Genomic DNA, 24,412 nt, shown 5'->3' on the forward strand with positions numbered 1-24,412 from the left:
TGGGATTGTAGGTATGAGCTGTGTAATTTCATGCCTCATGACACAGCCCAACGAAAAATAAGAAACCCTGTGGGTCCAGTATCTATTCACATGGGTGGACTGATGGCTGGAAAACCCCAGCAAGAGAAGCCAAAACAGCACCCACTACACCCGCATGTCTTGGTCCTCTCAGGGCACCCTGAGGTGGCCAGGACAAAGGTGGGAGTGGCTTAGAGCTGGGGAAGGGAAAGGAATGGGGATGAGAGTGGGATCGCAGTTGAGGTGGAAGAGAGAAGTGAAGGGAAAAGGAGGGAAGGGAAGGGATGGCTGTTGGGCACCTGGAGGAGGAGGAAGAGAAGGGGTTCTGGGAAAGTATCCAGTTCAAACTAAGCCCTCAAGCACTGGTTGGAGGACCAGCTACAAGTCAATGAGAAAGTCGATCAGCAAGGCAATGGGACACACGGGGCAGGAGAGCGGGAGGCTTAGGAGCAGTTGGAGGAAGACCAGGGCTCTGGGTTCCGCCAAACCTTCTCCTGTCTGGTGCTGCCTTAGCAACCCTAGGGCATTATACCTCCTCTCCATCAATCCCTGGCCCCAGAATGTGGTGCCTTACAGTGGACATTCCACGTGGTGCCTGAATTCTTCCACACCCCCTCCCCAACCTGAGAACCCAAGCACCATCCCAAGGACAGATCCTCTCTGGAACCTTCTCAGACCTTCAGATTTCTGGTCCTCCCCAACCCAGCTCCCTATTCCTACTTCTGGTCCACTTCTTCTTTCCTGAGCTTGGCTGCAAAACATAAAAACCAAATGATGGCAGGATCGCAGGAAGAACCTCATGTACAAGCAGAGCACGAGACTCCATAGCCCCCTCTCAGCTATTTACAAGCAACAAAACATCAGTAGGATGCAGAAGGTCTGAATAGCGAACCCTCTCCAGCACATACATGTACCATCCATCCATCATCCTTGTATCTTGGGAACAAATGTTGGAGATACATTCATTTTAAGCAAATGTGGTACATTTACAAAAATTAACCGGACTTGTTTTGTTAATCAAGCAAATCTCAATATATTTAAGAGAAATCAAATCACATAGCATATTTCTGATCATATAATTGTCTGAGAAACAATGATAAAAAGCTAAGCAAAAATTTTTATATGCTCGGAAATTAAAGTGCCCTTATAAGTCAGATATAAACATGAGAAAGAATCCAAAATGAAACAAAACAGCCTTTGCACTCAATGATAGGATCATAATATGGCAATAGAATGTTTCTCTCTGGCCTGGGTAATCCACTTTGTGGCACAAGGTTGTGTGATCTCAAATCACCCCAACCCACCTAGGTATTTTAACATCTGAAATGGAGGGATAATGTCACTAATCTGTGTCATCTTACTGCCTGTGAGTGTGGACTTTAAATTTTGAACCCTAATAAGGGGAAGAAAACCAAATTGATTTCCATGGCTGACCTCCCAGGGATGTCCAAGGATTCCGTACTTTTCGAGAGACAAAGATCTTCAGCTTCTCTCCTGGGCCATTTGGCCACAATACCCAGAGGGTTTGGCTGCCTCATGAGTGATGAGTGGGGAGTGTCAGACAGGTAGACAGAACCCAGGGGCCCGGTGATGAGAACAGACCCCCACTGTCCATCACCTTTTCTGGCCCTGTCCTCAGCTAAATTTCCCAAAGGCCTTCTTCTACCTGATTGCACAGAATGTGCTTAAACTTACTTAGGCCTCTGGCAGCTTAAAACCACTGCTTGAAATCCCTTTACCATTTACTAGAACATAAAGTTATTGTAAACAGGAAATATTCTGTTGATGCTACAAATAGTCAATGCCTTTACCAAAAATAGAAAGAAACCCTAAGAAACAAGCAAAACAAAAACAAAACAGGTATAACAAAACACTGGAATGAAATTCTACCTGTATGCTGTTGCCTGCATAAAGAGCCCCAGATTTGGGTTGTCTTAGTTGTAAAAGAAGAGATCAAGTGAAGGGGGGGTTGAAGTCAGATTAGCCCAAAAGTGAATGGTACAGAGTACCATGATGTCCATGAAAGTTTGCCAGGGTCGTCTTGATTATAGCCCAAGCAGAGACAGAGAAAGAAAGGAGATGTGAGCAGAGTTTGAGGCCTCAAACAGGGGAGGTTATTCATGCAGCCTAGGAAAGGTTCCCAAAAGCAGGGTCAACCTCCTTTGCAGGCAGGTCCCTTATGGAAGCAGAGCCAGGCATCTTGGATTTGAGACCAGCTGTGTGACCCTGGACTGATTTCCTTCCATACAATGAGAGTGCCAGTGGCTGTATGCAAAGACTGTCTGAGGATAGGAGGAAGCAATCTATTGAGCACCTGTGCACCTGAGTATCGTCACCTCCCAAGGGCATCTTTCCTTCCAGAACTCGTGCCTTGGAAGGTCCTCGGACACTAAAGGCAGTGATGATGATAACAGCAGTAAATCACCATTTACTGCTGAAGAGGGAGAGCCAAGGGGTAGGGCTTCTATGTCCTGGATAGGAATGAGTGTCTGGACACTCCTGGGGACAGCTGAGTGAGTCCTGTAGGGCTCATAGGTCTCCTGGGGCAGGTCCATCTTCAGTGGCATTGGGCCTAGGCCAGGATGTTGAGGCAGCCACTGGAGCATCAGCAGTACAGGCAGGCACAGAGGCAGTGGATCCAACAGAGGTGGCAGGTTTGGGATGGTCTGGTAAGCAAGTAGTGTCACCAAGCCTGGCTGACCACTACCTCCCACAGAAGATGCTCTGTCCCTTGCCTCACACTCCAGCAGGGCAGAGGCTGGCACCTGGAGCCTCATGGAGCATCCCTGAGACCTCTGTGTCATTAAATGGGTACTTTAGTCACTCAGGGCTATTGGAACAAGGAGGGAAAATCAGACCCCAAGATGTTTTGGGAAAGTGTTTAGCAAAGCACAGAATACACATACAACACAGGGGCACTAATATTGTGGGAGCTAATATTTTATGAACTCCAGCCCTAATCTGAGCACTCTCACCTGTGCAAACTGAAAGAAACGGGAGACTTTCAGGAAAGATAGTGTCTGAGTTTAACTTAAAGGAACTAAAACGTTGGAATTTTTACACTCCTTACACCCTTCCAAGTCAACTCTTTCAATGCTCCCATCCTTATCACTATCATGTGAGTAACTGGGGCAGTCAGGGATTTACTGACTTAATGTCACTCAGTCGATTCTAAGTTCACTGCTGATTACGTCTGACCAATCTCCTTTTTCCAAACTTCACTCTGTTTAATCTTGCTGGTGATAATTTTGTGCAGCTCTGGGACAAACTACACCTGGTTAAGGATAAAGCAAATCCACGGTGACTTAGTCCTGCTGTCATTTCCCATCAATTCCCCACTCTTCTCCTCTGCCCCTCCACAGTCTCCCACATAGGCTGACACCATATGTTGGCCTTAATTGAGTCCCCAAGTATTTCAGGCTCTCCCCTGGACCCTTTGAAGGTGGATGTAGCCATGGGATTTGCTTTGACCCAGGAGATGTGAGTGGAAGTGAAGCATATAACCTTGAGGCAAAAGAGTTGGGAGCCATTGAGACTGACCACCCTCTCCTTCATCTCTCAGAGCAGCTGGCAGGTCCCACATGGAGGCTGCTCCTTTATTCTCATGGCAGAATGAGGGGATATAGAGCACAGGGGCCAGGAGAGCCATGGAGGACATGCAGCATGAGCAGGAAAGAGCTTTCAGTGTTGTACATTTCCATTGTTTGGGGCTGTTTGTTACCTACAGTGATACCTAGCCCATCCTAGCAGACACGCACCATCTACTCCACACTCTGTGAAGCGGGCTATACTATCTCAGGTTGTAGAGGGCATTAAGTGAAGTAAAAATGCATGTAGAGCATTGAGCCCATGGCCTGGCACGCACAGTGAGTACTCAATGTCAGCCATGTAGCTTCATAATGTGTACTGTCAGTACTCAAATAATGCAACCAAGTATTACAAAGAAGGAAATGTAAACTTTTTTGCATATGTATTTCTTCAAACTTTATTTTCAAACAGATAGGATAAAACTATGTATTTTTTTCATAGCCAGTGTTTTCTCTTGATAGTATATTGTTAAAATATTTTTATCTCAAAAATAAAAGATTTTTTGAGATTATCATTTTAAATTACATGATAATGTTCAATTTAGTGAATAATTTAATTATTATTATTGGATTTTTGTAGGCTGCACACAGCATTTAAAACAACTGAAGAAAAATAAAAAGAATGTATTACATATTGTAAAATTAATATGATTTTGTTAATTCTTTTATTCATATGTATAGGACATATATATAATACAGAATGCATTTCTTATTATAAGTTACGTTAAAAAATAGTTTAGAAGCTGCTGATTTGGATTTCCTTTTCAAATTTTGCAAGATTATAAATAACCTTTTTAAGTATTGCTGGGCCCTTATCTGGTTGTTTTTTTTTTTAGGTGAGCATGTCAGCAATAATTCCTTTTGGGTTTCTGACACAAGATAGCAGTTTTCATCCAAATAAGTCAACTCCTTCACCCCATCCCTAAGCCACTCAGATAGAAGAAAAAGCCAGTACTGTGACTGCCGAAGCTTCCCCAAGCATGGCCATGCTATGAGACGTGGGACAGCCAAGAACTGGGAACTGCTCAAGGGCACCAGGTCCCATCTGTCTGCACTCACTCACCTTCCTCATGTACTCGCATGGGGGATGTCACTGACTGTTCAAGGGCACCGGACCCCATCTGTCTGTGCTCACTCACCTTCCTCAGGTACTCGCATGGGTGTGTCACTGACTTTACATGCTGCTGCAGCTCCTTGGTGAGCCGGCCCTGGTCATGGGACAAGAACTGTGGAGTCAGGACAATGAAGAGCTTCACCACCTGCAGAATGAGAACAGGGGCTCATGATGAGTGCCAATCTAGTATATAGTTTTAAGAGAAAACGTTTGTCAAATTAGTGGGGAAAAAAAGGTGATGTTTGAGTCTATAGTGGTCATAGAGCATGAGGGCTTCAGAAAAAAACAGGACCAAGTTCAAATCCCTGTACTTTGAATTTGTGCTTCATGCCATGCAAAATTACTTTACCCCTCTTAACCTCAGTTTCCTTCTGTGTGAAATGGAACAATGAAGTTTCATTCCTCATTCAGTTTCTGTCAAGATTTCATGAGATAATACATATAAAACATCCAACTCATTTAAATGTATAATCATTCCTCTCATAATTAGTAGTGGTGAGGTGGGAAATTAAAGAAAAATAAAATTAAAAAGAAAGAGAAATAAGCTTCCTTATATTAGGCTGACTTTTCCCAAAGGCAGCAACAAGCACAGCCCAGACCCAGAAAAAGCCTTGATAATACTATCTAATGTGCTCTGAAGACTCTCCCAGCACTCCCTCAACATAGCGAGAAAAAAAAACAAATTTTCCTTTGTTTTATGGTATAAGTTTATAGATTCCTGTTCTTTGTTAGTGACTTCAAGTATTCTGTTTCATCTAAGTAGCACAGCGAAGGTCATGAGCCATCTGAGCAGACCTGAGCTACGGCCACCTGGGCACCATAGTGAAGGTTATAGGATAAGACTGTGCCTAGGCAAACCTAGATAACAGACATCTGGGTTGCATAGCAACGGTCATGGCCATGTGTAATCCTGAGTTATGAACCTGTTACATTTTAAATAACTGCCTTTGTTCTGCCTCTGCATCCTTGCTGTTATGCCACTATGCTTTGTGCCACTGTAAGCTTGTTTCAGGCTAGCCCACTCCCCTTTTTGAAGTGTGTATAAAAGTCAAGTGCTGTCTTTGTTCATCTTTGTTCTGGGCCCAGATTTTGGATGCTGAGTCCGCTGGGTCTGAGTGCACTCAATAAAGATTCTCCTGTATAAACCCCAAGGTCTCTCTTGCCTTCCCGACTTTCTGCAACAGTGGGATCAATTTCACTATTACTGTATATACAGTTCTGTGCCTGAAGCCTACAAAGAAAGAAAATGTTGGCCAGGCACAATGGCTCACACCTGTAATCCCAGCACATTGGGAGGCTGAGGTGGGTGGATCAGCTAAGGTCAGGAGTTTGAGACGAGCCTGGCCAACATGGTGAAATCCATCTCTACTAAAAATATAAAAATTAGCCGGATGTGGTGGCAGGCACCTGTAATCCCAGCTACTCTGGAGACTGAGGCAGGAGAATCACTTGAACCTGGAAGGTGGAGGTTACAGTGAGCCAAGATCATGCCACTGCACTCCAGCCTGGGTGACAGAGTGAGACTCTGTCTCAATTTAAAAAAAAAGAAAAGAAAAAAAAAGTTAACTCGCCAGGCGTGGTGACTCACGCCTGTAATCCCAACACTTTGGGAGGCCGAGGCAGGTGGATCACAAGGTCAGGAGATTGAGACCATCCTGGCTAACACGGTGAAACCCCATCTCTACAAAAAATACAAAAAAGTTAGCTGAATGTGGTGGCGGGCACCTGTAGTCCCAGCTACTCTGGAGGCTGAGGCAGTAGAATGGCGTGAACCCAGGAGGTGGAGCTTGCAATGAGCCGAGATCGCGCCACTGCACTCCAGCCTGGGTGACAGAGTGAGACTCTGTCTCAATTAAAAAAAAAAGGAAAAAAAGTTAACTCAGCCAGGTGCGGTGGCTCACGCATGTAATCCCAGCACTTTGGGAGGCCAAGGCGGGCAGATCACAAGGTCAGGAGATTGACACCATCCTGGCTAATACAGTGAAACCCCATCTCTACTAAAAATACAGAAAATTAGCTGGGCGTGGTGGCAGGCACCTGCAGTCCCAGCTACTCTGGAGGCCGAGGCAGGAGAATGGCATGAACCCAGGAGGCGGAGCTTGCAATGAGCCCAGATCACGTCACTGCACTCCAGCCTGGGCAACAGAACAAGACTCCGTCTGGGGGAAAAAAAAAAGTTAACTCTAAAAAGTGCTAGTGATTTGTCATTTTTATTAATTATAACCCTTTTTAGTCACACAAGGCTTTGTACATGGCAGGTGCTCAATAAACACTTGTCGAATCAATGCATGTGCACTCCGGAGCCACACTGTTTAGATTCTATTCTGCCTCCACCACTTATTAACTATGTAATCTGGGCAAGATAATTAACCTCTTTATGTCTGCATTTCCTTCTCTATAAAATATATATAAGAATCCCTAGCTTATTAGGTTGTTGCGAGGGGGGAATGATTTGGCACACAACAGGGGCTTGTTAAATATTAACTGTGATGATCTCCTTCCAAATCTCTATTTTCAGAGCCACAGACGAGTGCCACCTGCTGACCCTACTGTGTAAGTGCACATGATCACCAACTATGCTCTTTTCTCCACCCAAGGTCCAAGAATTGGGTAGTTAAGGCCTGGAGGTTTCTTCTGCATCTGGCTTCTCAGTGCCCATATAAAGACTTTTGTATTCTCTTCCTCATATTCCTGCAGATGGGGTCCAGGTTGCCCAACACAGTTGGGTGATCCTCAGGGCAGTGACCACCTATGCCAGCCCTATGAGGTAGCTGGAGGATCATCGTTCCCTCCTTCTCAGGCTCTGGGTAGATGCCAAGTCTGGGGTGACCCATGCCCTCAAGTTTCTTACTTTGGAGGGTCGCATTTTCCCTTGGCAAGGAGGGTAAAGGTCACAGGAAGCCAGCGACCCATGACCTGCCTGTGCCATGGGCCCAAACTCCTGAAAGTATGCATTACAGGATATTGAGCAGCATCCCAAGACTCTACTCGATGCCAGCAGCACCTCCTCCCCACCATTTGTGACAATCAAAAATGTCCCTAGGCTGGGCACAGTGGCTCACACCTGTAATCCCGACACTTTGGAAGGCTGAGGCGGGCAGAGCACCTGAGGTCAGGACTTCAAGACCAGCCTGGCCAACATGGCAAAATCCTGTCTCTGCTAAACATACAAAAATTAGCCAGGCGTGGTGGCACACGCCTGTAATCCCAGTTACTTCGCAGGCTGAGGCAGGAGAATCGCTTGAACCCAGGAGGTGGAGGTTGCAGTGAGCCAAGATCGTACCACTGCACTCCAGCCTGGGCAATAGAGCAAGACTCCATTTCAAAAAAAAAAAAAAAATGTCCCTAGATACTGCCTAATGTCTCCTGGGGGACAAAATTGCCCCCTAGTCTATAAACTACTGGTATATCCTCTAGGACAACTGGACACTTTTCCAGGGACAACCAGAGCTCTACAATCCCAGAGCTCCCACTCAAAAAATTTATCCTCTAGTACTACTTTCTTAGAAACACTGTCATTTAGAACCAGCCCTCAAAAAAGAAAGAAAAGCATATTTATACTGCCTTGAAGAGAAGCTAACAAAGTTTGACTTGAAGGTTATATTCAGTTTAGCCACACCACATGAGCATCCAGTAGAGTTACAATGTATATTTGTTTCATTCAAACTTAATACATGAGGAGAGAAAGGAAGAGAGGAGCAATTTAAGAAGTGCAGGCTTGTCCACCCTGTTTTGCCACCAAAGTGCGGATGCCCAAGAGGGAAAGTGCTACGCAAGACAGAATAATGCAAATACAAATTTTCTCTTTTCCTAGTCAGTGCCAACGCCTTTGGTCCTATGTAAGCATCTTGCTCGTGTTTCAACAGTAATTCAGAGACTATTCAATGATTATTCTGAATGCATATGGTTTGTGTTCTACCCACACCCTCTGGTTCATTTGGGGCCTCAGTGTTTGAGAAGCAAGCTGTTCTAGGCTTTCTCACCTGTCTTCAGTAAGGCCAGTGGTTAAAAGCTAAGCTCCAAATCAAACAGGCAGGGCCCTGCTACTTACTAATAGCGTGGCCTCGGACACTCAAGATAACCTTCCTAAACCTCCATCAACTCCATCTATAAGAGAAGATTAAGAGCCACCTCACAAGGCTGTGGTGAGAATTTAATGTAAGTGAGTTGCTTGGTGAGATCACCCTGACGAGTGGGAGATGCCTGGTACACAATATCATGAGTGTCAACTCAGCCTTTTATTATTTGGAAGGCCTTGGGCAAGTTCTTTAAACTCTCTGAGCCTCAGTGTCCTCATGTGTAAAGTAGGGGTTGAGAAGAGTCTAAGAATGCTTCTAAAGCCCTTACAACCTAGCAACTGCTCAATCAATATTAGCTGTTATATCATGTGGCTCGTAATAAGCACTTAGTATCATTAATAGCATTTTGTCCCACCTTTTAACATCTTTAATAGCTAAGTCCTCCTCCATCTGTTAAAACGTAAGCTGTCAGAAATTTTTGTTATAATCACTAATGTGCCCCATATGCCTAGAATAATGTCGGGCAATACAGTAGGTGTTCAACAAGTATTTGTTGAAGGAACTTTCCTAAGACTTGCCTCTCCTAGCTTCTATGCTTGCTGCTTGAATGTCCTAATTATCTTGCAGGGAAAGCACTCAGGTTCCTCTCAAAAAGGCCCCATGCAACTCTGTCTCTCTATGAATTCAAGAGGCTGCGGCACTGCTTGACAGGAGAGGAGGCACTCACCCCAGAGGTGCTGGAGCAGTGGAGGGCGCAAACTGGGCTGGAGCTACATGAGGGCTATGGACAGACAAAAGTGGTATATTTAAAGAGCAACATTTATGTTTAATATATGTGGGGGCCTTTCTGCCCCAGGATTTTCAACCTGAGCCCCTGAAGTGCCTCCATCCACTCTAAATTTTTACAGAGTTTCCCAGTACACCTCATCTTGCCAGTAGTTACCAAAACCGGCAAACTGCTCAGTTAGGTTTTGCTAAAGGGGTGATGATGATTATTCCACCATACTCGCCTCCCCTTCATGCAGGAGAAATCTTAAGGGCTTTAGTAGGTGGGTGAGGCTCAGAACTGAGCAGCTCATCTTTCCAACTGTGCTGGGAAGAATCATCTGAGAGCCTCTGTGGGGAATTTATTCCAAGGTGCACTTAATGGAGTCTAAGGAGAAGTTTTCAAAGTGTGGTCCTCAAACCAGCAACATCAGCATCATTTGGGAATTTGGTAGAAATGCAAATTCTTGGGCCCCACTCCACACCTAATGCATTAGAAACTCTGGGATGAGGCCCATAAATCTGTGTTTCAACAATGCTCCAGAATCTCCAATTTGATTCTAAAGCACACCCATGTTTGAGAACTCCTGGTCTCAAATAGCGTATTTCAGAAGGTGTGCTTAAATACTGGGAAAATCAGTCCAAATTGAACTTAAGTTTCATTGTCATATCATTTCAGAAAATAAATTTTTGTCTACTTATGCAAAGTTTGTCCTCTCAATAGGGAATAATTTGTGCTGATTAGAAAGGAAAAAAAATTAAACCAGGCTCAATGGGGAAAAGAATGCTGCACTGTGATGTCCAGGAGGTTGAGAAAATATCTGACTGCTTCGATAAAGCAGAAAGAACGTTTTACAGTTTTCTGCTATTCACTGTACAACTCTTCACAACCTGCTGTCATTTTGTGAAAAGAAAATTTTAAGAACATCAATTGTCTTTCATTCTAGATTATAGATGAAAATGGCAATGTTCTACCACCTGGCAAAGAAGGGGAAATTGCCCTCAGACTAAAGTCTACACTGCCCTTCTGTTTCTTCTCTGAATATGTGTTATGAGGATAGAAAGTGCTAGTCATGCCTTAATACAGACCTCGGTCCAAATTTCATTTCCACTATGTCTTGCTATGTAACCTTGGGCAAACAACAAAATCTATTTCATCAGCAGTAAAATGCAGAGACTATCATCTATCATCTGAGTATTATAAAGATGAAATTCCAAATGTAACAAACCAGTTGCAGTAGTTATCCTCAGAAAGGACAACTGGACAGGGTAGGATGGGGGTGCAGTTGGCGGGTGCTAGAGGCAGAAGAGTGGCTTTTTATTATATTCTTTGGGACCTTTTGTATTTTACACTAGGAACTACTTTTTTAAAAAAATTAATTTCCAGCCAGGGACAGTGGCTCATGCCTGTAATCACAACATTTTGGGAGGCCGAGGTGGGAGGGTGACTTGAGCCCAAGAATTCAACACCAGCCTGGGAAATATAGCGAGACCCCGTCTCTACAAAAACATAAAACATTAGCCAGGTGTGGTGGCACATGCCTGTGGTCCCAGCTACTCAGAAGGCTGAGATGACAGGATTGCTACAGCCTGGGAGGTCAAGGCTGCAGTGAGCTATGATCAAGCCATTGTAGTCCAGGATGGGCAACAGACTCCGTCTCAAAATATAAAATAAATAATTTCCTTTAGAAGTACAATTTGTCACTTAATAAGTGCCATACCCATCTCTGTTCTGACCAAACTAATCCCCAAATGTCATCTGTGATTCCTAGGACAGTCCAGAGAAAACTGCTGCCATGGTAAAGGGAGATTTTTATGTCACTGGAGACAGAGGAATGATGGACAGCGATGGGGATTTCTGGTTTGCCGGCAGAGTTGATGATGTCATTATTTCCTCTGAGCTTGTAGATTTGCCACTCTTAAGAGGCAAGGATTGACAGGAAGGGAGAGCTCCTACTGGAGCACGTAGTGGTCAAAGGCTTCTTTTCCTTTTCAGGTAACATATTGGGCCATTTGAAGCAGAGAGTGCGCTTGCGGAGCACCCAGCAGTTGTTGAATCGGCTGTTGTCAGTAGTCCAGATCCAATTTGCGGAGAGGTAGATGAATGTCATTAATTAAAGTAGCAACTTTATATTTTCGAGTTCTGTCCATTTGACTACGGTAAAGGCTGAACCAAAAGTGGTCATTTAATTTTCACTATGAGGCATGCATTTGGTCAAAATATAAACCAGGCAACCAACTTTACAATAAGTTGTGTCCCAAAGGGGAGCTATTAGGATTCTTTTGAAGGCAAGTGACAGAAACTCAACTCAAACTGTCCTAAGTTAAAAAAAAAAAAAAAAAAAAGACATTTGGCTCATGGTAAGTGACAAGCATTCAAGTACAGCCACATCCAAGGGTTCATGTAAGGTTGGCAAGACTTAGTCTCTCTCCATTTTTGGCTCTGCTGTTCTTTATGCTGGCTCTATTTGAGCGGATTCTTCCTATTTGATAGCAATCAACTCCAGACTTACACAGGGTAGCAACCCTCCATTCCTCCAGGAAAGGACAGAGCTCTGTTTTCAATCATTTCAAGCACCTCTCAGGACTGCATTTGCCCACCTTAGATCACATCTCTCACCAGTGTGGTTCAGGGTAATTGTATATGTTGATGGGCCAGACTTGGATCATATTGTGTCCGGAATTGGTGGGTTCATGGTCTTGCTGACTTCAAGAATGAAGCCACGGACAGTCGCGGTGAATGTTACAGCTCTTAAAGGCGGTGGCATCTGGAGTTGTTCATTCCTCCCGGTGGGTTCATGGTATCGTTGGCTTCAGGAGTGAAGCTGCAGACCTTTGTGGTATTACAACTCATGAATGAGGCGTGGACACAAAAAGTGAGCAGCAGCAAGATTTATTAAACAGACCGAAAGAACAAACCTCCCACAGTGTGAAAAAGGATGACAGCCCCTCCCACGGCTGGGTCACGCATCCTGCTTTTATACCCTTATCTGACCCCACCCACGTCCTGCTGATTGGTCTATTTTACAGAGAACTGATTGGTCCATTTTGACAGGGTGCTGATTGGTGTGTATACAATCCTCTAGCTAGACATAAAAGTTCTCCAAGTCCTCACCAGCTTGACTAGACACAGAGCACTGACTGGTGCATTTACAAACCTTGAGCTAGACACAGGGTACAGATTGGTGTGTTTACAAACCTTGAGTTAGACACAGAGTGCTGATTGGTGTATTTACAATCCTTTAGCTAGACATAAACGTTCTCCAGGTCCCTACCAGATTAGCTAGCTACAGAGTGCCCATTGGTGCAACCATGAACCCCAAGCTAGACACAGAGTGCTGATTGGTGCATATACAATCCTCTGGCTAGACATAAAAGTTCTCCAAGTCCCCACCCGACTCAGGAGCCCAGCTGGCTAGCCTAGTGGATGGCGCACCAGGGCCGTGGGCGGAGCTGCCCGCCAGTCCTGCCCCGCACCTGCACTCCTCAGTCGTTGGGTGGTTGATGGGACCTGGTTCCGGGGAGCAGGGGGCAGCACCTCTAGGGGAGGCTCCAGCATGGGCATGGCAGGCTGCAGTGCTGGGGGACCGGTGAGAATTCGAGCCTGGCAGGCCGACAGTGCTGGGTGACCCCGTGCACCCTCCACAGCTGCTGGCCCAGGTGCTAAGCCTCCCGCCTGCGCCTCTCCCTCCATACCTCCCTGCCAGCAGAGGGAGCCAGCTCTGGCCTTGGCCAGCCCAGAGAGGGGCTCCCACAGTGCAGTGGCGGGCTGAAGGGCTCCTCAAGTGTGGCCAAAGCAGACGCCGAGGCCAAGGAGGCACTGAGAGTGAGCCAGGGCTGCCAGCATGCTGTCACCTCTCAATATGTCTATCATTGGAGATAGGGGTTGGTGTCAATCCCACCAGAGAGAAGTTAGGGTAATACTCTATAGGAAAAACTACAGTAGCTACTAAAAAGGGGGAACAGATACTGTAAAAGCATATGCAGATTTCACTGGATAGGCAGCACATTTCACTGAATGGACAACTGCCATGGAACTCAGAATACATTTTCTCACAGAAACAAGGCAAACAGAAAATTGTGGCCAGTTTCCCAAACAAGTCTCATGAGACTGTTTAGGAAGAATGGAAAGGAAACTCTGGCAATGACAATAATAGTCTTACTTCTAGGAAGAAGCCCTATTTTCCTAATTTCCTTTCCTCATGGACGTTTCCTACAGACACAGCAAGTGACAAAATTTCAAAAGTTTGTCAGCATCCTCCCACATGTGTACCTCTCCCTCTCACACACCAGTGAGCCTCTACAGTGACACTACGGGTCCCCTACTCTTACCTCTTATACCCCCTCCACTCCCCATTTATTCCATTCTCAGAAATAGTTTCCCTTTGCTGCCATGTTCTCATTCTCTCAATATAAATGATTTCAGCTGAACAAAGTAACCACCAATTAGAATCAATGTATGAACAATGAATAATATAAATTATGCTTACTAACCTCAGGAATTATCTAATTGGTAGGTTTTAAACAGTATTACAAAGAGAAGCAAACAATATGAGGCAAGAAACGACCTTGTAAAGACACATCAATCTTTCCTGAGAGTTTTTTGCTTCATTTTGTTTTGTTTTGAGATGGAGACTTGCTGTGTTACCCAGGCAAAAGCAGGAGTTCGGTGGTGCAGTTATAGCTCAATGCAACCTCAAACTGCTGGGTTCAAGCGATCCTCCTGCCTCTGCCTCCTGAGTCACTAGGACTACACGTGTGCACCATCGTGCCCTGCCTAATTTTTTCTTTTTAGTCTTTGTAGAGATGGGGTCTCACTATGTTGACCATATAGTAGCTCATTATATAGGTAGAAGGCACCTTTTTTTGTTTGGCCCTAAGAACCTGAATATGTTTTGTTACAACAGTATAAATGCATGATGAACTAGAGCCTTTAATCAACTCTGCAATACTGAATCACTACTAAGAATCTTTCTAGAAATCTTTTGTCCCATTCTGTATGAGAAAAGCACAGTGGCCAAGAATGACCAACTGCCTTGTTTCTAGGGACAGCACTTGACATCTATCCTAGGACTCTTGGCCCTAATGTCCCTATAAATTCAAAGAACATGACTGTACATATCAAGGGGCCCCATTTAATATTCAGAAAGAAGATAATATCCAAAGAAACCAGAAACTTTCATCGAATAAGGATTTAAGAACAATACTATATAAAGACATGAAGATGGCCCTGTAGTTTCCCTCTAACCGTGGAATTGGTTGATATTGACTGATAGGCTGCATGAAACTTCTAGTTCAGTTAGCATCATTTCAGTCAAAAGGCAGTTAATTTCAACCTAAGAACTACTCACATTTTCTCCATTACATTCACTAAATTAATGAACTTTGACTTTCAGAAAGGCTATTTGAGGGCATTTTAAAATACAGTAGTAGTCTTATTTTGAGAGAACAGAACAAAAAGAGGATTTTTATGGTCAAGCCAGGGCAGAAAACTATATATATTCCAAATTATCCCTAAAAAATCTTCTTCAATCTCCAGGATCCAGCTCTGAAAAGACAAGAACTAAGTGTTCTTTTCGCATTTAGGTGTAGTCTCCATTTTCCAGGAACAGTAGAGACCTAGGACTAGTTTGAACTAGGGGAAAGCAATGGGGTAAAGGGATTATTACTTTCTTGTGGCAAAGCATTTAAGTGAATTTGCACTACACTGTCACCCTTCTTATATAAACAGAACAGTTTCTAGTGTCCATGAGATTCAATAAGCTTAGGCTTATTATCAAGATAATCTAGACTTTAAAATTCAGTCTGAGTTTCATGCAAGCTCTCTCCTATTGCACTAACTGGAAGAATGGAATCAAATGTCTCATAATGTTTTTCTGTCAATTAGGTGGAATTTGTTCAAGAACTCCCAAAGACAATCACTGGGAAAATCAAACACAATGTTTTAAGAGACCAAGAATAGGGACGAACATAGCTTGATAAAAAAAACTGAAGGGTTAAGTAGTAATATGATTGCTTTCTCTCATTATTTGTTCCTGGTAATTCCGTGACTACTCTCTTAAAATGTTTAAGATCCTTCCTGGTTGAAGTTTTTGTTTTCTACTTAGCTAAAAAATTAAAAAATAAAAGTCTAAAAATATATGGATGAAAATTGTTTTAATAACCAAACTGACAAAGGTAATAATGGTTTCTAGTGTTTAAAATAGGAGTCAAATGATTACTTAGAAAAAGAAAGTGCACAATGAATCTGTATTTTGTGCCTGATTAATTAAAAATAAAGATATACCCTAAATGTTCAAGACAATTTCTTCTGCTTAACAACTTTATGAGACCAAACTTTAAGACATTTAAAATACTGTTAAAATGAGGAGTATAAATAATTCAAAAATCAGTAAGTGAATTTAATGAAAGTACTGTATTACTGTGGCTCATTTTGAAGCAAATTAACTGTAAAATATCTGAAACTTGGATTTAAGGATCAAGGGTAATTAATAAATTTTCTATACTTTTTAGGTTCATGTCCATGACTTTTTATAATTTGACATATAAACATCTTTCATGATACATATATATACTACATATATACTATATATATATACTATAAAGCAACAGATTTACTAAGAGTCAGAAAGAAAGAAAAAGTACAGAACACCAATTTTAGGGAACAAATTTATTTTGATTTTTCTGAAAATATCAGAACTATGAAAAACAAGCTTGATATTTGGCTGTACCAAAAGCAAAATACAAGTAAAAATAACATTTGAAAACCATGTTTAACCTTAGAGAATCATGTTTTAAAATACAAACTTTAACATTCTTTTCTCTATGGAACTAAACATTTTCTAAACGACAAGACTGTAGTTTTATTTTTTTTTTTAACTGACGTAATTTTTTAAAAGAAAAAACAAAAGGGGAATAAAAAGCACTTACTTCCTACTCTGGAATCTCGTCATTTATAAAATAACATGCTCAAATGTCAGTGAAAATAAACAGTTGATAAACCTGAAAACAACTATTTTAATGAGTTCAGGTTACAACCGAACACAGGATTTTATAACTGGGAAAGAATAGTTTGTATAACAACTGAGTCTTACCAAATACAAATAAATATAAAAGGCAATTAAAAACAAAACTATAAAATCAAAGTCTTTCCGTAAAGTAGCAGCTTTCACAAAGTAAAAACAATTTAGTTCCACAGAGTTGTATGTTCTACAGAACTGGCATATGGCCAGTTTTTTTCCAAGTCCTTTTGTCTTGCACTATCAAAATAGAATCTTTGTCTTGGAGCAAGTCTGCTGAAGAAGGCACCAAAATCCTATCCTCCCTATTCCCCTAAATGATATTAATAATCCTCTTATCAATCATTTCAAAGTAACTTCAATGTCATTAAGAATTAACATTTGAAATATGTAAAGCTACAGAAGGAAGGTCCTGCCTATTCTTTACCCCTCTCAAATCATTCTAGTCTAGTTTGCCAAATAGAACCACTAGCTAGGATAAAAATATATTCCCATGTTCACTAGCCATTAAATAAACATAGCCACTTGTGCAGGAACCCTAACATTTTTAGCAATTCCTAACTTTAAAACTTAAGGATATGCCCATTTCTACAAGCTAACTTTACAGCTTCTTAATATTCTTAATCTGGACAGTTTACTTTGCAGACTTTGTTGGTGTCTGCCTTTTCAACTGTTTTACCCAAAAATAGGCCTTGAAAAAACTTTCAGATTCAGGAAACCCCTGCAGAGAACCCTCATGGTATGTGAATGTGAGCATTAACTTGAAGAATACTCTTATTTCACAGAAATTCAGGACTGTCAGACTAGGGCTGAGTTCATTCTCTTCCTTCAGAGACAAAATTTCAAGCTGAGCAGATTCATAGACAAGGGTTCCTCATACAGTTATATACTAGTGCTGGGAAAAGGAGAGAAAATGCTATTTCATTGGGTCTTGTGGTTCCTCCAGTTGGGTTAGAGAAGATTTGAGAGTTGTACCCTTCATTTTCAAGTCCAAGTGGCTGCAGAAACATTTCAAGGATTCTTCTGGCAAGGTGGCAAGTCAGTTTCCTTTTAGATCTAAGACTCTTGTCACTTTAAGAAAAAAAATTTTCTCCTGAACCTTTCAGAGACTTGTCCATGTGTTCATGTGATGAAAACCGTCTGCAAAACAGGCTAGTTTCTGTAGCCATTTTTCATTTCCAAAGCACTCAGCAAAAGCTGGCTGTTTTCTTGTAAGTACTCTGGTAATTCACCTTTCAATTCAAATATCCTGTAGAGAACTCTTCCTCTGATAAGCCAATGGATGTCTGTATGGTGCGGGGAGGTTTATGTGCTGTTTGTCCAGGTTTTTCTTTTGGGTTTTTTTTTTTTTTTTTTTTAATATTTTTGCATAAATGGGTCTTTGACACAGGTAACCAGTTTTGTAACATTATTCAGAACGTCACTGTATCTTCAAGTTTTTGATATCAGCATCTCTGTGAAGAAAGCAGTGTGCTATAATGTCAACATCAGGATTTCTTTTTTAATAATGCAAAATGACTTATGGAGACAACCACTGATGGGGCACCAGAAGTGTAGATAACAGACCTCTGGTTATCAGATATGATGTCACAACATTATATATTGGCCTTTGTTTTGGCAGGCTCCTAGCAAAAGAAAAAGTTTTCTTTGAATTTCATCATTTATAAATCTTACAAATGCTACAGCATGACAAGTATTAGTGAAACCTGTTGACTCATCATCCTGGATAGAGAAGCTGCCACTTTTCAGTTAATGACACCAAACCTTTTTTGCACCATATGAGATATCATCAGTAAATCAACTTACTGAGAAAATAAAGTCTTTTCAATTTTGTACTGCATCTTGCCCCAGCATTTTAATGTTATTAGATTCTCACCAACTATGCATATTTTCCTTTCCTGAGATAAGTTCTGCTACTAAATAGTTTGCTTCTTAAACCTTTTGACTAAATGTGATTTCTGAACAAAAGCCTTACTGTTTTTGTTTTGATAGTCCAAAAGCCATTTGAAAATAATGAATATCCTTTCTTGTCAAGTGGCTGTGATTTAGTTACAATTGCTAGTTTTATAAGTTGCATGCCACAGACAGTGCACAATAGGATAGGACAGCTTGGACTGAGTCCATATAAAACCCTTGAGAAGTAGCTTTCATTATAAAGACAGAATTTCTTTGTGTCCCTTGTTGCACTAGTATACTGAAGTATACTCAGAAGACTGAAATTCTTCATCACCAACCTTTTCAGAAATGTCTGTAGCTCTATGCCTAAATGGTTCTCTTCTCTCTCACATCTTGCCTTCCAAAATTGCAGCACTGGACTGTCAACTTTGTTACACACAAATGTTCAAATGTTAAAAAATAAAAATAAAAAAATAAAAACAGACATAAACAAGAAAATCACAAAAGTACAAAAACTTCACTAAACAATTCACTTCTAACCTACATGATCCACATTTTTGCAATGTTTACAGCACAGTGGCAGCGGGACAGCTGAGCTGTGGCATGTAAAAACACCTTCCTTAGAATGAAAACTTCCCTCTGATTTTCTGCTTCACAGTCAGTTCACTCCCGTAAGTCAGCTGGCACTGCAGAAGAGGAGCCTAGGAGAGGTCAACATCCGCCTCCTCCTATCCTCCCCTCTTTGCAATAGCAGCACATGGGTCTGCCTCTACATAATACCATAAGGGCTGAAAGATCCCTAACAAAACTGTTAACAGGGCTGCGCAATCATTGTTCACTACTGTGAGAACAGCCTAATGCAGCACACAAATAAAAAACTGTTTTTAAGTCACAATTTAAGGTAAAACCCCAGCAACATCTCACAGAGCCCCAGGTGAGAAACCCACCTCCAACACCGAATGAATTCCTATGAGAGGTCATTTTCGTTTGACTTGGATCCTTCTGTGGCTTGACTTGCAAGTTCAGGTTTGGCTCCTCCCTCATTTACCACCTGCGGATTAGACGTTGGTTTTGTCTGCCCCAGCTCTTCAGTATTCTCCGGTACCTGCTGGTTATTTTTTCCTTCTGCTGTGTTGTTTTGGTCTGATTTGTCAGCAGATTCCAATTTAGCTTCTTTCCCATTTCCCTGCTTTGAGTTAAGCTGTGATGGATCCTTAGGGCTCTTCACCACCTCCTGGAGATTGTATTTTCTAAACAACATGTAATCTTTCACAACACTCAGGCAACAGACAGCTTTGATGATTTCTACTACCACCGTGTACTGTGGATTGGTGAGATCCACTTTATTTTCTGAATTGAGGGTGCACACTATTCCTGTAACAAAAACAGAAAAACACATAGCTGAGGAGGATACCATTATGTTTGACAGATACAAAAAATCTTTTGTCTGTTTCTTGTTAAAATAAGACATATAGTAATCCACTCCTCTATGTGGACTTCAAATACTCTGAACTCTTACAATAAATAAATACAAATGAAACCCTACAACATTTAGTAAGAATATTTTTTTCCAAACAAAAATTCAATTTTTAGTTAAAAAAGACTTTATCTAACTACCAGAAAATCTCATATCCAACATATTGAAATCAGTTGATTTAATATTATTTTAAGAACATTTTAATATATTTGTTCTACACTCAAAAATATAAGCCTTAAATCTTTAAAAAGAAAAAAAAATCCTTTAAAAACAAGTATTTACTATTGAACACCTACGGAAAATCACTAAGAGAAACATACCTGCCAATTCTCTGATAACTTCTTCTCTATTCACATGACTGTTATTTCGAGATTTGTACACAATCTGAAATGTCCCTTTGTTAGGAGTTTTAAACCAGGGTTCCAAAAATGTTTGTGCATATTTTTTCATATCTTCTAAAAAAGCCTTGCATGTGCCTGAGATGGGTAACATTCGTAGAATAACTCGAGTCTTCTTCTTCTTGGTTTTGTACATATCCTGGAGAATATGATGCACCAATTTCTCAGGTTCTTAAGAAAAAAAAAAAACAGAAAAAAAAAAGTTAAGAAGGTAATTTCTCAGACATCCTAAACACTGAACTCTAAAATGAATTTTCACTGGCAATGACATAAGTTGACAGAAGAAATTCTGATAATGAATTTAAATGAATCTACCTAGTCGTTTTTCCAACTAGTATTTCTTCAGTGCCTAATATGTACTATAATGTACCTAATTTTTAACTTTTCATCATTACTGCTTGCACTAGAAATGACTGTTTAGACAGTCATTTTTTGTGACATCCTGAGTTATCCAACCTGAACACCATGCTCTCGTTTTCCTGTAACAACTATCAGAGTACATTAAACAGTACATACTTTTTTACCAAAAAACAAAAAATAAAAAAAAAAATCTGTGAGTCACTTTAAAAGATGTAATTAATCCATTAGCTAAGTTAGCACAGAAGTCTAAATCTCAGACCCAGGAGGAATCCCAGAACCATATTGGGCACGAGATCATGAAAGGGAGGTCCTCAGGCTGCAACCTGCCTACATACAAGTCTATTTGGGGTTGCTCTGAAAATTTTTAAATTAGTTGACCACATTGAAAAATTTAAAAACTCCAGATTTCCAACTTATTTTGAGAAATTCGAATACCTGGTCCTGCATTCCCAAAGAGCAACAACTGGCTGGAGCTGAGTAGCAGCTGCCCCTTTTAGACAGAACAGGCACTCTAGTTCTGCTTTAAGATATATACGAAGGAAGCAGCAAAGCCAGGTTTCCACTCTTAAGCCAATGCTACATCCACCACCCCATTCTACCTCTCCACAGGCCAACTGCTAATATAGTGTACAGAAGCTGCCATCAAATGATTGAGTCATGCCCAAGAAGCCATTTTGTAAGCAGTATTCCCTGAGAGAGGAATATACCCAGATGTTGTAAGATCAATAATCTTAACAAGTATTCGTCACACCTATCCCAAGTGTCCTGATGAAGACGACGTTATTTGCTCCACTTTCCACTGACTGGAATCTTCTTAGCCTCAACTCTGTAGATGCCTTAATGTCACCAACTTCTTTCTTCAAGGCAGCCTCCACATCATCATCCTCTCCCTCACTTCCAGAGGGCTGCTGATCCTTGTCTGTAAACTGTTTGCATAAAACTAATGAGCAGAAATGACACAACAGCTCACATTTAAACACTGTAAGTAATCATTTATGTGAAATCCCTTGTGGCAGGCGGCTCAGCATTGATTTTTTTTTTTTAATATGGAGTCTCGCTTTGTCTCCCAGACTGGAGTGCAGTGGTGTGATCTTGGCTCGCTGCAACCTCCGCCTCCTGGGTTCAACCAATTCTCCTGCCTCAGACTCCGGAATAACTGTGATTACAGGCGCATGCCACCACGACGCCCAGCTAATTTTTGTATTTTTAGTAGAGATGGGCTTTTGCCATGTCAGTCAGGCTGGTCTTGAACTCCTCAGGTGATCCACTCGCCTCAGCCTCCCAAAGTGCTGGGATTACAGGCGTGAGACATCATGCCCAGCTAACTCAGTATTGATAATAAAGCCTTTTTTTACGAAACTGGGACACCACACCCTTCAAAACATGGAGCAAGGCCGGAAGTGGTCGCTCACACCTGTAATCCCAGCATTTTGGGAGGCTGAGGCAGGCAGATCACCTGAGGTCAGGAGTTCGAGATCAGCCTAGCCAACATGGTGAAACCCCGTCTCTATTAAAAATACAAAAACTAGCCCGGTGTGGTGGCAGGCGCCTGTAATCCCAGCTACTCAGGAGGCTGAGGCAGGAGAATTGCTTGAACCTAGAAGGCAATGTTGCAGTGAGCTGAGATTGCACCACTGCACTCCAGCCTGGGTGATAGAGCAAGACTCTGTCTCAAAAAAATTAAAAAAAAAAAAAATGTGGAGGAAGAGGGAATTCCCACAGATATAGTATATAAAATTTGAAAATGTTTTCAAAAGCATCCTGACAGTTTGAGACAGAGAGAAATGTGCTGACCAGATCAATCATTTCAGGGTGGACCTTAACACCTTGACCAGGTATCTGTGTGACTGACATGACACTCTCCTTTTGGTGAGATTAGACCAAATACTTGTGGAATTAAAAAGCCTTACTCTTGTTCTATTAAGGAACAAGGCACAGAAATACTTGTTCAATAATTTTGGCCAAGCATGGTGGCTCACGCCTGTAATCCCAGTACTTTGGGGGTCGGAGATGGGCGGATCCCTTGAGCCTAGGAATTTGAGACCAGCCTGGACAACATGGCCTGAGAACCCCTCTCTACAAAAAATACAAAAAATTAGTCGGGTGTGGTGGCACATGCCTGCAGTCCTTGCTACTCGGGGGCTGAGGCACGAGGATCACTTGAGCCTCGGAGGTGGAGGTTACAGTGAGCAAGATCATGCCACTGTACTCCAGCCTCCACCTTGGGTGACAGAGCAAGACCGTTTCCAAAAAAAGAATTTGCTCAAAGTACAGGAGTAGACAGGATATGTATTTGTTGCCCATTTCTCTGCCCCCCAGTGCCCAATGAAATCGCCAATCAGGCACAATAATTGTACACATTTACTGAAACTTTATTACATACCAGTATGTACTTTATGTACATAAGCAACCCACTAGCCAGTCTTAAAGTATTCGCCTTTTTATCTAGCTCAGCAGCATCAAATAATGTGCCCGTGTCCGAGTCCCCAGCTGGTAAAGGATGAGCCGTGAATTTAAATTCCCTCTGTATTATTACCCTTCTTCATTTAATCCCTCACAGTGCATGTGGGTATTGGTCCAGATTCTAAGACAGTAATATGATTTCCAAACAGTAAGACTTTAGGTGATAATGGTAAAAAAGTTTTTACTTTCTAAAATGTATTGTAAGTGCAGTAACTGGCATTAGTAGTAAACCTATTATTTCAAAGATATTGCTTCAGGTAAACACATTATTATTCCAACTTCACAAGGCTGTCATGAGAAATGTGTTTCTAAAAGAGCTTCAGCACACCGCCTGGCCCTCAGTGAGCAGTCCATAAGTGGGAGCTAGGCCGGGCTCAGTGGCTCACGCCTGTAATCTCAGAACTTTGAGAGGCAGAGACGGGAGAATCGCTGGAGTGTAGGGTTTAGGACTACCCTGACCAAAAGAGTGAGACCCCTTATCTACAAATTACAAAAATTAGCCGAGAGTGGTGGAGCGCACCTGTAGTCCCAGCTACTCGGGAGGCTGAGGCAGGAGAATCGCTGGAGCCCGGGAAGTCGAGGCTCCCTTGAACTATGATCTCGCCACTGCACTCCGGCCTGGGCAACAGAGCGAGATCCTGTCTCACAAAAATAAACATAAAAGTAATGGGAGCTACCGTGGTTAATGATGGAAAGAAAAGGTGCAACACTTCAAGCACAAAAAACTACAGCGCCGAAGTCTGCGAACGTCTCAGGGCTAGGGACGGTAAACTCCGGAGAGACCACGCCCCTACAGCCGTCACGACGACGACCCAAAGCGCGCATGCCCATACCGACAGCCAACCCTCCAGCCTTCCCTCCTCCCGCAAGGCCTAGCAGCCCGCCCGCCCCGGTACCGGTACCTTTTCTGGCCCATACATGTCGTCGCCGTATTCGTTGAGCAGGCTGTAGGCCTCTTCCACGCACTTGCGCTCGTTCATGTTGCAGGTGATGAGGATGCCCTGTAGCCCGGGCTCTAGCTGACGGGGCCCGCCAGCGTCGCAGCGCCGAGCACGCTTGGCCAGCACATACTGAGCCTTGCCTTTGCGCTTCCCGCCGCCAGGCTGCGTAGTCGACTGGGCGGGGGCCGCCATCGTGTGCGCAAGCTGAGAGGAAAGAGAAACGTTTCTCGGCTGCTGTTGGCGTCCTCACCTACCGCCGGCGCGAGCTGGTGACGTCAGATATGAGCGACGGCCTCCCCTAGCCCGCTTCCAAGCTTCATGCCGTGCTGCGCCGGGTCCTAAGGCCGGTCTGTAT

General features: G+C 42.6%; 2 protein-coding genes across 5 annotated transcripts in view; both read right to left on the minus strand.

The window, feature by feature from the left end:
* LOC139359753 (nuclear pore complex interacting protein family member B4) overlaps positions 1–7,648 on the minus strand; it is a 26,395-nt gene extending 18,747 nt beyond the window's left edge. Inside the window, exons 1-2 of the mRNA XM_071083686.1 lie at positions 7,571–7,648; positions 4,745–4,864 (exon numbers count right to left, since the gene is read on the minus strand). Coding sequence (XP_070939787.1) covers positions 4,745–4,864; positions 7,571–7,648 — 198 coding nt within the window. The remainder of the gene's footprint in view (positions 1–4,744; positions 4,865–7,570) is intronic.
* LOC105484989 (THUMP domain 1 NAT10 acetyltransferase adaptor) lies at positions 4,396–24,407 on the minus strand. Of its 4 annotated transcripts, none has more exons than XM_011747119.2 (5): positions 24,019–24,314; positions 21,405–21,579; positions 20,216–20,464; positions 19,366–19,792; positions 4,396–4,864 (listed from the first exon to the last, which is right to left on the minus strand). In XM_011747119.2, the coding sequence occupies exons 1-4, from the start codon at positions 24,247–24,249 to the stop codon at positions 19,386–19,388; spliced, it is 1,062 nt and encodes a 353-aa protein (XP_011745421.1). In that variant the 5' UTR covers positions 24,250–24,314; the 3' UTR covers positions 4,396–4,864; positions 19,366–19,385. The 4 variants fall into 4 exon arrangements, with proteins under 4 accessions (XP_011745421.1, XP_011745422.1, XP_011745420.1 ...); XM_011747120.2 differs by lacking the exon at positions 4,396–4,864 and adding an exon at positions 16,159–17,976; XM_011747118.2 differs by lacking the exon at positions 4,396–4,864 and adding an exon at positions 16,159–18,147.
* Positions 24,408–24,412: the final 5 nt, after the last annotated feature.

Source organism: Macaca nemestrina, chromosome 18, assembly GCF_043159975.1.
Source record: "Macaca nemestrina isolate mMacNem1 chromosome 18, mMacNem.hap1, whole genome shotgun sequence".
NCBI lineage: Eukaryota > Metazoa > Chordata > Mammalia > Primates > Cercopithecidae > Macaca > Macaca nemestrina.

What these genes read in the sequence shown, in the direction of transcription:
- LOC105484989 (XM_011747119.2), bottom strand. Translation starts at nt 24,249, where the DNA reads ATGGCGGCCCCCGCCCAGTCGACTACGCAGCCTGGCGGCGGGAAGCGC. An exon ending in CATCAGGACACTTGGGATAG is followed by an intron (nt 20,465 to 21,404) that starts GTGTGACGAATA and finishes TTTTTTCTTAAG; the next exon opens with AACCTGAGAAATTGGTGCAT. An exon ending in AGTTATCAGAGAATTGGCAG is followed by an intron (nt 19,793 to 20,215) that starts GTATGTTTCTCT and finishes TTTTTGTTACAG; the next exon opens with GAATAGTGTGCACCCTCAAT.